The sequence below is a fragment of the Neophocaena asiaeorientalis genome, unplaced genomic scaffold (genome assembly GCF_003031525.2).
Source record: "Neophocaena asiaeorientalis asiaeorientalis breed wild unplaced genomic scaffold, Neophocaena_asiaeorientalis_V1.1 scaffold197, whole genome shotgun sequence".
NCBI lineage: Eukaryota > Metazoa > Chordata > Mammalia > Artiodactyla > Phocoenidae > Neophocaena > Neophocaena asiaeorientalis.
The window spans coordinates 2,967,942-2,983,189 of NW_020174703.1; the positions used below are offsets into that span (position 1 = coordinate 2,967,942).

Below are 15,248 nucleotides of genomic sequence, written 5' to 3' on the forward strand. Positions count from 1 at the left end.
TTTTTCTCTTCTTCCTCTGGAACCCCTATAATTTGAATGTTGGTGTGTTTAATGTTGTCCCAGAGGTCTCTGAGACTCTCCTCAATTCTTCTCATTCTTTTTTCTTTATTCTGCTCTGCAGTAGTTATTTCCACTATTTTATCTTCCCAGTGACTTATCCATTCTTCTGCCTCAGTTATTCTGCTATTCAAACTAAGAAGCTTTTGTAAAATGAAGGAAACCATCAACAAAATAAAAAGACAACATACTGAATGAGAGAAGATATTTGCAAATATGTCTGTTAAGGGGTTAATATACAAAATATATACAAAATGTGTACTACTCAAAAACCCAGTTGAAAAATAGGCAGAGGACCTAAATAGACATTTTTCCAAAGAAGGCATACAGATGGCCAACAGGCACATGAAGAGATGCTCAACATCATTAATCATTAGGGAAATGCAAATCAAATCACAATGAGACATCAACTTACACCTGTCAGAATGGCTGTTGTCTAAAAGACAAGAAATAACAAGTGTTGGCAAGGGTATGGAGTACATTGTTTGTGGAAATGTAAATTGGCATAGACACTATGGAATTCCTCAAAAATTAAAAATAGTACTACCATATGGTCCAGTAATTCTAGTCCTTGGTATATATCTGAAGAAAATATAAACATTAATTTGAAATGATATATCTACCCCAGTATTCATAGCAACATTATTTATGATTGCCAAGATATGGAAGCAACCTAAGTGCCCATCCATAGGTGAGTGGATAAAGAAGATGTGGTCGATATATATTGGAATATTCCTCAGCCATTAAAAAGAATGAAATTTTGCCATTTGCAACAACATGTATGGACCTTGAAAGTATTATGCTTAGTGAAAGAAGTCAGAGATTTAAAGACAAATATTGTATGTTTTCACTTATATGTGGAATCTAAAAAATAAAACCAATAAATGTATATAACAAAACAGAAACACACTCACAGATACAGAGAACAAACTAGTGGTTACCAGTTGGGGGAGGAAAGGGAGAACAGGAAAAGTAAGGGAAGGGGATTAAGGGGTACAAAATTCTAGGTATAAAATAAAATACAATGATGTAATGTACAGTACAGTCAATATGGCCAATATTTAACTTTATATGGAGTATAATCTATAAAAATATCTAATCACCATGTTAACTTGTTTTAAAGCTGGTTTGGTGGTGCTGAATTCTCTTAGCTTTTGCTTGTCTGTAAAGGTTTATTATTTCTCTGTCAAACCTTAATGAGATCCTTGCTGGGTAGAGTAATCTTGGTTGTAGGTTTTTCCCTTTCATCACTTTAAATATGTCCTGCTACTCTGTTGTGGCTTGCAGAGTTTCTGCTGAAAGATCAGCTGTTAACCTTATGGGGATTCCCTTGTATGTTATTTGTTGTCTTTCCCTCAGTGCTTTTAATGTTTTTTCTTTGTATTTAATTTTTGATAGTTTGATTAATATGTGTCTTGGCATGTCTATCCTTGGATTTATCCTGTATGGGACTCTCTGTGCTTCCTGGACTTGATTAACTATTTCCTTTCCCATATTAGGGAAGTTTTCAACTATAATCTCTTCAAATATTTTCTCAGTCCCTTTTGTTTTTCTCTTCTTCCTCTGGAACCCCTATAATTTGAATGTTGGTGTGTTTAATGTTGTCCCAGAGGTCTCTGAGACTCTCCTCAATTCTTCTCATTCTTTTTTCTTTATTCTGCTCTGCAGTAGTTATTTCCACTATTTTATCTTCCCAGTCACTTATCCATTCTTCTGCCTCAGTTATTCTGCTATTCAAACTAAGAAGCTTTTGTAAAATGAAGGAAACCATCAACAAAATAAAAAGACAACATACTGAATGAGAGAAGATATTTGCAAATATGTCTGTTAAGGGGTTAATATACAAAATATATACAAAATGTGTACTACTCAAAAACCCAGTTGAAAAATAGGCAGAGGACCTAAATAGACATTTTTCCAAAGAAGGCATACAGATGGCCAACAGGCACATGAAGAGATGCTCAACATCATTAATCATTAGGGAAATGCAAATCAAATCACAATGAGACATCAACTTACACCTGTCAGAATGGCTGTTGTCTAAAAGACAAGAAATAACAAGTGTTGGCAAGGGTATGGAGTACATTGTTTGTGGAAATGTAAATTGGCATAGACACTATGGAATTCCTCAAAAATTAAAAATAGTACTACCATATGGTCCAGTAATTCTAGTCCTTGGTATATATCTGAAGAAAATATAAACATTAATTTGAAATGATATATCTACCCCAGTATTCATAGCAACATTATTTATGATTGCCAAGATATGGAAGCAACCTAAGTGCCCATCCATAGGTGAGTGGATAAAGAAGATGTGGTCGATATATATTGGAATATTACTCAGCCATTAAAAAGAATGAAATTTTGCCATTTGCAACAACATGTATGGACCTTGAAAGTATTATGCTTAGTGAAAGAAGTCAGAGATTTAAAGACAAATATTGTATGTTTTCACTTATATGTGGAATCTAAAAAATAAAACCAATAAATGTATATAACAAAACAGAAACACACTCACAGATACAGAGAACAAACTAGTGGTTACCAGTTGGGGGAGGAAAGGGAGAACAGGAAAAGTAAGGGAAGGGGATTAAGGGGTACAAAATTCTAGGTATAAAATAAAATACAATGATGTAATGTACAGTACAGTCAATATGGCCAATATTTAACTTTATATGGAGTATAATCTATAAAAATATCTAATCACCATGTTGTAAACCTGAAACTAATATGTTTTAAGTGAACTATACTTTGATTAAAAATTTTACAGGGCTTCCCTGGTGGCGCAGTTGTTGAGAGTCCGCCTGCCGATGCAGGGGACACGGGTTCATGCCCCGGTCCGGGAATATCCCACATGCCGCGGAGCGGCTAGGCCCGTGAATACATGACAGCAGGACATTCACAATTGTCAGATTAAAGAATGCATTGTAAGTTTCTTGCTAAGCCAGCAGAAGATATGGTTGTCAAACTTTACTGAGGTGTCAGAGTATATGAGACTTTGAGCAGTGATGAGTGAGTTTGGTCAAAATGTTGAAATCATGCACACAAGCCATTTTATGATGAGTCTATTCTTCAATTCTACGTTGGAAGATAAAACGTCTTGCTTACTTTTTCCATAAAATGAGGGGATATATATACATAAAACATTTTTTATGAAGTAAGTGTTGTGGAATACATTTTTATTTCTAATGGTCTGAATAAAATTATATTTATTTTGCTTCTTACACAAAAGAAGAGTTTCTAAGAGAACAAGAAACTATCAGTTAAAGCTATCTCTGTCAATTAAATCCCACAAAAGAGTATTTTTTCATTACAACAGTTATTTATAATCCAAATACCATCACCAGTTGTCCTTTAAAAGTTGTGGTTCAATCCTTCACTGCTCTAGATAACAAAGTAGGCATGCTGTTCCAAATACGATGGGTACCTAACTTACTCTATGGTGAGAACTCAGATTATGGATAGGAATGGAGCTAAGCCTTAATTTTTGGCTCTTCTACCATATGACCTTCAGCAAGTGTTCCAGGTTCTCAGATCTACATAAGAAAGTGCCCCCCAAACTTGGGGGCAGCTTCACTAGGGCCTGGAGAATCTACATCCCAGGTAGCTCACTTACCTGGCTGACAGGGTGGTGATGGCTGTCAGCTGGGAGCTCAGCCACAGCCATGCACCAAAGGCCTAAGTTCTCCACCTGGGCCTCTTCATGGCTGCTTGAGCTTCCCCTTGGCCTGGTGACTAGCTTCTAAAAGTAACCATTCCAAAGGAACTCACTGTAATTACAAACACACCCAGATTAAGAGGAGGGAATATAAAACTGAGCTCTCTATGGGAAAGAGTATCTATGAGACGTAGAAGCCAGTGTAGGGTGGGAAATACTGTTGGAGCCATTTTTGGAAAACGCAATCTGTCATAGAAATTTACTTTATATCGCTTAACTTCAGTTTCCTCATCTTCATAATAATATGCTAGGCACGCTTCTGATCACTTTACATGTATTAATTAATTAAATCCTCACAACAAGCTCTCAGTTAGGTGCACCATTTTACAGATGAGAAAAATGATGCACAGAAAAATAAGTTGCCTGAAGTGAAGGGTTAGTAAAATACAGAAGCAGAGCTCAAAGCCATGTAATCTAGTTCCAAAGGCCATATCCTTTGTAGCTAATTTTTGTAAGAATAACTAAAAAACTGTAGAGAAAGTGCTTTGCACAGCATCTGACTCATTCCGAATGCTCAATGATTATAAATGGTTTTGCTGTAGGTGTTATTACTAATACATAGTACAGTGAATCAAGGGGTGTTTTCTCTTTGGCAATGGTTTTACTTATTCGGAAAAGTAAATTTACTCTGACTTAAGGAATATGCAAAAAAGGAATAATGAAAGACAAAGTTGGAAACTGTCATTACTGGATGTCTAGAAAAAATAGTGAAATAGGAATAAGAATCTCTGATGAGGGCCTCAAAAGTTAAATAGCATCTCATTTCAAAATACCTGAAAATATGATAAACTCAACAAGCACACTTTTTAAAAGGACTGTTAAATAGGAAGGAAGTAGTATTAATGCAGGCTTAAGTTTGGTTGACTAAAATATACCTAGGAGCACCAAAGTTAACAAAAATAGCATTAGGAAATGAATGATAGAACAGTTAAAAAGTGATCTGTATTTTTAGAAAAAAATATGGTAGCTTTTTATGTTGTGCCATTATTATTACCAGATTGTATTCAAACTGGTAATAAAAATGAAAAAGGTGTCTAATCCTAAAAACTGCTAATATAAACCTTTGGTCTCCATACCCTATCTTAACCTCAGAATAAAAACACTGACCTTACTCTCACACTAGAGACACCTTTAGAATTTTAATTTTGCATGTCACCAGCCTCAGACTCCTAAAGTATTTCTGACATTATATTCCAAGTAATGCTCTGTTGTTGACACTTGTCCATCTCTCTGATAAAAGCACTTTTTGAAAATTATCTTTAACGTATAAATCATGAATCTGTGAATGAGAAAAAATGGTGGAAGGTAAAACTAAGATCTAGTAGATCCACTTTATGCTTGTTAATGGCAACTTACCTGGGTTTGCCAGTATATATCCCTGTTTATAAGTTTTTGTGTCACATAGTAAGAAAACAAACAAACAAAAAACAGTATATATCTTCTAGGTTGGTGTCCTCTCTTTTACCTAACCAAAAATTTAAAACTGTTTGTCTGAGACCTGGGTGGTAGTCTTTTGGTTCAGTTATCAAAGTCTTTGATATGTTAAATAGAATCAGTTCCAAGGATGTGCAGTTTGGGAGCAAGCCCAGGAGTTTATAAACAAGTGTGTGGAATTGCTTTCCTGAGCTCCTGTCTCTCCATATTCTTCCCAGTACTTTCTGAATCTCTATGACTCCTCTTTAAGGTCCTTTGTCTAGAAAGACAGCTGGGGCTTTATTTGTTCCACTCTGCTGTGCACTTCTGCAACTGGATCTACATCCAGGACCAAGTGAGAGGAGGACAGAGAGAAAAAGAAATGCAGTGGGATTCTACCCTCTCAGAACCACAGCTTCAGTGAAGGAAGAGGAAGTTTTTTATTTCTTGAGAGTTTTGGCTCCTGTGGGCTCCCATTACTGACCACCACCACCAGTCTACCGCATGATTACTTGAGGGTTGGGCATGAGAGAACAGGAGAAAAAAAAAAAAGAGAGAGAGAGAGAGAAAGAAAGAAACAAAAAAAGAGAGAAGGGATTTCCACATTCTCTCCTGAGCATTAGGAATTCCATTTCCCACTTCCAGAGCTAAAGTGAGCTAGAGCTCTGACTGTGACCTGGTGGCCATTTCCAGGTTTCCAGTCCATTCAGTCCAGGCTCCAGCCCCAAGCACTGGGGAAAAGAGGAAAGTGGGAGGGAGGGAAGGATGGCAAATTCGTTGCCAGCTAGGTAGTACTACGAATTTTGGTATTTTCCAGTATGCCTGCTTCTACTTACTTTTCAGAGTCCTCAGATAGGGGGTATTGTGCCCAGAGTTAACAGATAAACAGGTGAAAAAGGATGTGGTATTCCATACTTTTCGGAGTCCTTTCCTCTGATTCTTTAGGATGAAAGTCATGTAACCTACAGTATATTTTTGTAGGTAGGTCTGATTTTTTTTTTTTAATTTGCTTATTCAAGAGAAAGTCTACTTTAACATTTCTCTGGTGGAAGTAAGAAATTAGAATTCATAACAGGACACTTTTATATACATTACCTTCATGAGGACTTCATAGTAGCTCCCCTGCAAGGAAAATTAGGTTGAATATTTTGAAGCACAATCCACAGTTTATTATTAATAAACTTGTATTTGGCCTTGAGATTTTCCTTTGGTAAGTTATTAATAGGTTTTTCTGAAAAAAGAAAATATTTATACTTATTTACCCTTAAGTTTTAGGGTTTTTTCCTTTTTATTTTTCAATTCTCCAATCTTCTCTGCCTTCTCTACTTACATGACAGCACATTTTAATTTCTATAATTGTAGAACAATATCTAGGGAAACAGTAATGATACTGCCTATCCCAGTTTATTAAATTTCCTGAGTTCTAATGTTTTGAGAAATGATGCACATCACATATTTTACTGATAAGTCATTCAGGTTTATCTAAACTTACAGACTGTTGAGCATCTATGAGGGAAAAGCAGACAATTATATTAATATCAGTTCCTGTCAGACAACACACAGTTCAGTATTTCATCAGCTGATGAGAACTGCACAGCCTGATATAACAACTGGGATTTATCATGGTCCTTTGTCTTAAAGTTCTCTGATAATAAAGAGAAACTTAAAAAAACATTGCTAGCAGTATATAGCCTAACAATTCAATTTTTAAAATAAAGTATGTGTAGAACAGGTCACACATTTCTTGATTTTGTTTTAGCAGACATAAATCTGTGTGTGTGTGTGTGTGTGTGTGTGTATAAAAATACTTTCCAACTGTATTCCAGTCAATACCCAGAGACTTTAATTTTCTGAGGACAATGAAATTACAAACATTGATAGGGGAAATTATATGGCAAGATATGTACTTCATTAATATTTGTGGTATTTCAATAACTATACTCATGTATGTGCCTTTAATACATGCTTTTCTATAAAAACTACTTTGTACTTTTTAACGTATAACCCATCTTTTATCATTATTTTAGGCAACCACTTAAAGTTCCTCAAATCATAAATGTATTTTTTGAAATAGAAAACTGTTTTAACTTAGATTATTTATTATGTAATTTGATGAAAATATTTATATATTTTACATTTTATAGATCCCCACTACCAAATTACATTGTATTTGTTTTTCTTTTTATTTAATTTTATTTATTTCTTATTTTTGGCTGCGTCGTCTCTTCATTCCTGCGTGCGGGCATCTTCTAGTTGTGGCAAGCAGGAGCTACTCTTCGTTGTGGTGCACAGGCTTCTCATTGCGGTGGCTTCTTTTGTTGCGCAGCACGGGCTCTAGGCATGCGGGCTTCAGTAGTTGTGGCGCGCGGGCTGTAGAGCGCAGGCTTAGTTGCTCCGCGGCATGTGGGATCTTCCCAGACTAGGGCTCAAACCTGTGTCCCCTGCATTGGCAGGCAGATTCTTAACCACTGCCCCACCAGAGAAGCCCTGTATTTATTTTTCTAGCATTCTTGCTACTTTTATTATAAGTACATGACACCAGAAAATTTAAAAATCATTTCATATATATCATAAATAATTTGTTTGTAATTTTCTTATTCTCAATTAAATATACTCACTCCAATTATATGATTAGAAATTTAGTAAAGTCTAAAATTCTTTAAACATAGTTGATTGAACATATAGATTTAACTCCATTTCCTCAGGAAACTTCACCAAAATGAGTAAGAGAATATAGAAGGTTTACACTAACAAGGGCAAAGTAAGGGAGAAGAAAATACATCACGTGAGAAAGGTCAACATGTCAACAAAATTGCAGAAAATGAAAATCAAATGAAGAAGTGGCAGCTCACTTAGCAATGGAACTTGGTATGACTGCCTGTAGGAAGAGAAGCTACTTTCACTTTGTACTGTTCTGTTGGGTAAATGCCAAGGAATGGAATTGTCAGAAGATATGTGTATGTTCCTCTATAGTAGATACTGCCAAATAGTCCCCCAAAGTGGTAGCATCACTTTCAACTAAAATGTAGGATCACTGTAGATCTTCTTTATCCATTCATCTGTTGATGCACACAGATTTTTTCCATATCTTGGCTATTGAGAATAATGCTGTAATGGACATGGAAGTGTAGATAACTTTTTCATATCCTGTTTTTATTTCCTTTGGATGTATACCCAGAAACAGATTGCTGGGTTACATGGTAGCTCTATTTTTAATTTTCCGAGGAACATCCATACAGTTTTCCATATTGGCTGCACCAACTTGCATTCCCACAAGCAGTACACAAGGGTTCCCTTTTCTTTACATCCTAGCCATCATGTATCTCTTGTCTTCTTGATAACTGCCATTCTAACACTCATGAGGTGATATATCCTTGTGGTTTTCATTTACATTTCCCTGATGACTAGTGATATTGAGCATTCATGTACCTGTTGGACATTTGTCTTCTTTAAAGAAATGTCTGTTCAGTTCCTCTATTTTTTATTTAACTGTATGTTTTTGATTGTTGTTGCTTTTGTTGTTATTGAGTTGTGTGAGTTCTTTATATATTTTATATTTATCAGATATATCAGATATATGGTTTGCAAATATTTTGCCCCATTCTATAGGTTGCCTTTTCATTATTTTTATTGTTTTTTGGCTGTGCTGAAGCTCTTTAGTTTTATGTAGTCCCACTGTTTATTTTTGCTTTCGTTGCTGGTGCTTTTGCTGTCATATTCTAAAAAAATCATTGCCAAGACCTATATCAAGGAGCTTTTCCACTATGTTTTCTTCTAGAAGTTTTACAGTTTCAGGTTTTATGTTTAAGTTTCTAATTCATTTTGAGTTAATTTTTGTGAGTGGTGTCTGGTCAAGTTCACTTTTCTGTATGTTGTTATACATCATTTATTGAAGAGACTATCCTTTTGCCATTGAGTATTTTTAGCTCCCTTGACCTATATATTTGATTGTTTATGTAGGAGTTTATTTTGGAGCCCTCTATTCTGTTCTAGTGGCCTATGTGTGTATTTTTATGTTGGTACCATACTGTTTCCATTCACATAACTTTGTAGTATAGTTTGAAATCAGGAAGTGTGATGCCTCTAGCATTGTTATTCTTTCTCAGAATTGCTTTGACTGTTGGGGTCTTTTGTGATTCCATAAATTTTAGGATTGTTTTTTATATTTCTATGAAAAATGCCATTGGAATTTTGATAGGAATTGCATTGAATCTTTAGTTGCTTTCACATAGTGTGGACATTTTAACAATATTAATTCTTCCAATCCATGAACATGGGGTATCTTTCCATTGTTTTGTATTCTCTTCAATTTCTTTATCAAAATATTGTAGTTTTCTTTGTACAGGTCTTTCACTTCCTTGATTAAATTTATGCCTAAGTATTTTACTGTTTTTTATGCTATTGTGAATGTGACTTTTATGCACATTATTAGAAAATTGATACAAAAATATATATAACAAAAATGACAAATATAAAATTAATATTGCTAATAAATAGCACTTATATTGGGTTGGCCAAAAATTTCATTCAGGTTTTTCTGTAAGATGTTATGGAAAAACCTGAATGAACTTTTTGGCCAACCCAATAAATTAATAGAAGATAAGCAACCAATAGAAAAAGAACAAAAGATATAAAAGGCAATTCATAGAAAAGTATAAACAAATGACCAATAAAAATAAGAAAAAAAATGTGGCGCGTTAGTGGCAATTAGGAAACTTCAATTAAAGTAATAATATTTAACTCCACATATTGTCAAAAGGTAAAAGAGTGACTAACATTAATTATAGGGATTAGCAGGGTGAAAGATTAGGGTGCTCACTTACATTATTGTGTGTTTTAGAAATGTTTAGGAATGTAACATGGAAATACGTGTTAAAACAAATAATAAACATACCCTGGCCCAGAGTGCCTACTCTTGGGAACTGAAATATAAGTATCATCATGGGGATGTTTACTGCAGCATAGTTTATAAAGTATTTCTTCCAACTGGGAGATTGTTGACACATATACTACAAATATATCACAGTGACTTAACTACAACCACTGACCTGGAGAGATTTCCATGTTATAATTGATAATTGATGAAAACAATCTAAAGTTTATTGATATTATCTCAATATTGAAAAATCAATAACATTAAATCCTTCTGTTCATAAATATGTAAACATATATCTACACAGCGGTGTGTCGACATTTTAGGAAAATGATATTTGAAGAGGAAAGAAGGAAGAAAAGGTGGTAATAAGCCAGATTTCTAAATGACATTTTAAAGTAAATGTTCTTACAAAAAGAACATACATGTTATGATCTCATATATATATATGTATATATATATAGTCATGAATGTTTTGAATATAGAAATATAGAGAAATTGAGAGGTACTAAAATGAAGGTTTAATCTGAAAGTCGATATCTGAATAGCTCCTTCTAAAAGAAAACATTAGAAACCACTGAATCAGATAATATTTTACTTTCCATGTGCAGTATTGATATATGTTGGGAAACATTCTTATTTTGGGTGGTTTGTTTTTTGGAAATGAAGTTCACATACCCTATAAACAGAGAAATAAGGAAGTGGTAGAGAAAGAAGGGATGTACAAGAAGGTAATTTAAAAGTTCTCAAGATGTAGGGACTGATATCCCATTTTTAACAAATACAAACAAAACCTAAAAGTACTAACTAAAAGATATACAGCATGCTCAGTCTATTTACAATTATAGTAATCTCATATTAGACATTAGTGAATTAATCACTTATTTATTCACTCATTCAACTTTTCAGGCATTTATAAAAGCTTAAATATATACTCAAAATATGCTAAAGCATTGTAGATGTAAGAATGGTAAGGCCCGTGTCTGGCTTGTGGCAGTTACAAGAAGTTGAGGTGATAACATGATCAAGTAGTTGTATAATATGATTCAGGCTAAAAACAGAAGTGCATGCTGTATACCATTAATGTGTGCTATATAAGAAGAATGTTACTGCCTACAACAGTGGTTTTCTAACATTTTAACAGCATCATCATTAATGTTTAAATGAAATTGTAGACTAAACCCTAATATTAAAATAAGTTAGTAATTTAAGAATCCAAATATATTTTATAAGTTCAAAATTTTAAGGTTTTCAAGGGCAATTTTGAGTTAACAAGCATTTGAAATCAGGGATAGACTTGAGAGTTGCTGCAACAATATCCAATTTGTATTTGTAGTTCAGTAGGCAAAAAAAAAAAAAAAATTCACATGATAGTAATTTTAATTGGAAAGATTTTGTTTCAATTGGAATATTAAAATAATCATTCTTGAGTTGTAGTTGAATCAGTTTCAAGATTTTTACTACCTGCTTCCATCCCTTACTTAGAGTAATGCAACAAGCCAAAAAAAATCTATAAATTTGTAGTGAGATGAATTATGCCATGATCAGAACATGCACTGAGTAGACACGCATTATCTTCTGCAGGAATTTAATTAGCAAAGTACTCACATGCTGTCCAATTCAATAAAACAAATAAGTACCAAGCACCGACTTTATGACAAGCACTGTGCCAAACTGTCCTTGTGGCACTTACAGCCATTAAACAAATAACTGCCAAGGGATTACTAACATGGAAAAGTCACAGGTGCTTAGAGAAACTAGTCTAGGGAGTCAGGTAGAGCTTTCTTTCTTTTTTTTTTTTTTTTGCGGTACGCGGGCCTCTCACTGTTGTGGCCTCTCCCATTGTGGAGCACAGGGTCCGGATGCACAGGCTCAGCGGCCATGGCTCATGGGCCCAGCCGCTCTGCAACATGTGGGATCCTCCCGGACCGGGGCACGAACCCACGTCCCCTACATCGGCAGGTGGACTCCCAACCACTGTGCCACCAGGGAAGCCCAGGTAGAGCTTTCTAAAAGAAGTGAGACTTGAAAGTTGACTAGGAGTCAGCAAGATGAGTGGGTCGTAGGGTGGGGATAGAGAGAAGAGATTGTTCAACAGAGGAAAAGGCTCAAAGCAGAACAAAGAGCAGAGTAAACTCAGAAATTAATGGAGTCCCTCAGCAATTCATTCATTCATTCATTCATTTACCAAATACTCATTGAGGGCCAAGTAATGCCTGATACTGTTCTAGGCCCTGGAAACACTTCAGTAAACAAAACAGACAAAAAAAAAATCTCTACCCTCATAGAGCATACATTTTAAGGGGAAATGGCTTAAAAAATTAAACATATCGAGTGTCAGATGTTGTTAAGTTCTTTGAAGACAGGAATAAGAATGGAGGGTAATATGGATTACTCGGGTAGGATGTAGCAGGAGTTGCAATATAAAAAGGGGAATCGGGGAAGGCTTTATTAATACGGTAATGTTTGAAAAAAGACCTGATGTAAGGGAGGTAGAAAACCATACAGACAGCTGGATAAGAGCAAGTACTAAAGGCCCAATGGCAGGAGAATGCTTTGGATGCCCAAGATTCTGAAGGATACCAGTGTGGCTGGAGCAGACTGCTTGATACAAAAAAAGAGGTAAAAGATGCAAAGCAGGGTCACAGGGAATGGATGGGGAGCAAAATCATGCAATGCGTGGTAGGCAATTAATAGGGCAGTTGGATTTACTCTAGGAGAGTGGAAAGCCATTGGAAGGCCCAGAGCCCAGTGATAAAATGATCTGATGTATTTTCTAAGATCACTGCCTGCTGAGTTGAGAATAGACAGTAGAAGGGCAAAGCCTTAACAGAGGGAGTTTGAGAGGGAAGCAGCTTTATCCGATGTGGTTGGAACTGTAGGCAGGGTGAAGCCATGGGTGAACTGTAGGCAAGCCATGGGTAAACTTGTAATCCAAGGTAAGTATTTTAAACTTTAATGTAAAGATGATGGGAAGTCATCAAAGATTTTTATACAAGGAGATGTAATGAACAGATTTCTGTGTTCAAAACTGCACTATCCAATACGGTAGCCACTAGCCAGCCACATGAGGTTACTGCATGCTTGAAATGTGGCTAGTTTTAATTGGAATGTGCTCTAAATATAAAATATGTATCAGATTTCAACTATTTTTTTTCCTTCCTGAATATATAAGCAGAAGCCTTACTCATAGATTCATTATTGTTAAATTAAGATTCTTGTTTATTTTTACACAGAACATTTTGTGAAAATGTGTTGAGTTAAAATACATAGCTTGTTAAAATATTTTTTAACATAATATTTGTCACTGGAAAATTACACTTCTTTTATTTTGTATAACAGTTTTAATTTAGAAAGTGGCCATCAGTCATTTCTTTGAGACTAGAAACAATTAAACCCCCCACCATTCAGGACCCCAGATGTGTAGCTTATCATAGGATCCTTTTTTGTAGGACTTCCATTCCTATGAAAATGTTCAGTGAAAATGACAACATGGATTTACGTGAATAGAAAATGAGGTTCAGTGAAACATTTGATAGCATAACTTTAGTCACTTACATTTCATTTTCACTATGTTTTGTAAAAATTTAGTCATTAGCCTACAGTTTTCATGATTTTTGTCATATGTGCGTAACAAATATACCTTATTTACTTGATATTTTGTCTACCCACTTTTAAAATTAAATTTTTAAATGAATTTATTTCAATATAATAAATAGAAAATTGTTTGCCACAGAAAAATAAAAAATGATCTTGATAAAAATGAAGCAGTGTTATCAAACTATAGCTATGTCCTGCTACAATCTGAGTCTAAGGCCAGCTCTCATTTTGTTCAAAAAATATTTAGCCTGTAAGGAAGATGTTAAAGATATACCCACACTACCCTGGGACTTTCTCCTTAAATACTCAGAAGAGCTGAGGGAGAAATGGAATGGAAATCAGTTTTAAAGGGTGTGATTCAATGTTATTTAATGCCATCTCCCAGAGCTACACAATTGTCTCCCTTAATGTGGGCATTCCCATACATTGGTAAGCACTGTTATTTTGCATATTTTTGTTTCAAGTATGCCTTTTAAAAGTAGCAACCTCAGCTAAAATATGAAGTCCCCATTGGGTAACTTATTTTAAATTACTAATTTCATTCATTAATATTAGCATGTATTGACTTTTCTGTGTATGTGTGAACTGAACTCTGACATCCAAAGTGCGTATAAGTTAAAATATGTTGTACACATACAAATAAAATAAGCGATAATAAAAAATATTATTTTTCCTATGTTCACAGCTTGCAGACCAGGATTCTATAAAGCATTTGCTGGCAACACAAAGTGTTCTAAATGTCCTCCACACAGTTTAACCTACATGGAAGCAACTTCTGTCTGTCAGTGTGAAAAGGGTTACTTTCGAGCTGAACAGGACCCACCTTCCATGGCATGTACCAGTAAGTCTGTCCATTTTTTATTTGAAAATCCTGTTTCCAACCCTTTTGGTCTTTTTATTCTAAATTAAAACAAAAAAAAAGTGACTATGCAAAATCCTATGCCATCTAGGCTATTTGTCTTTGATAATAGTCAAGTAAAAAGTTTCTCTGTCTTTCTTAGCATAATTGCTTTTCAGCTGCTTGCAAAGAATGTATTTATTCCTCAAAAACCACATTGATCACTGACATGCATATACCAACCTGGATTTTGAGACCCTGCAAATTTTTCCTAGGCATAATCTGTCCTTAGGAGGTTAAAGCAGTTTAAGGCTTTTTGAGGCTCTATAAGCAAAACTGTTTTTTGTTTCAACCCTTGAACTTTTGAAGGCACATCAGTTTAGGACCATCAAGTTTGCTGTGTGTGGGAGCTTCAATATGGAACTTTGAAAGTCATTGTGCTATCGTTATATAGAAAAGTTTGAGTTTTCCTTGACATTTGTCTTTAAAGGAAGATATTTTTGAGTTTGTCCACATTTCACTTCTCACTTTCTAATTTTGGGGTTGGAACCAATAGAATATTAAATCTAAATGGGAAGGTCATTTTAATGCATGCACCAAGAATTTTAAATTATTTGTATTCTCCTATTATTAAAGTGTCATAAATTATCTGTACACTATAAAAATTAAAGTGAATATATTGATGCATTGCTAAGGTATGCAAAAGTAAAGTGTCACCTCTTAGTTATAAAAGTCTTGTTAAATACATC

At 34.8% G+C, this 15,248-nt stretch overlaps 1 protein-coding gene across 2 annotated transcripts in view; it reads left to right on the forward strand.

Moving 5' to 3' along the window:
* The window catches only part of EPHA6 (EPH receptor A6), an 848,766-nt gene that overhangs the window by 323,998 nt on the left and 509,520 nt on the right, over nt 1-15,248 (forward strand). For both annotated transcript variants that reach the window (XM_024759215.1, XM_024759217.1), the window contains exon 4: nt 14,347-14,502. In XM_024759215.1, the coding sequence (XP_024614983.1) occupies nt 14,347-14,502 (156 nt within the window). The remainder of the gene's footprint in view (nt 1-14,346; nt 14,503-15,248) is intronic.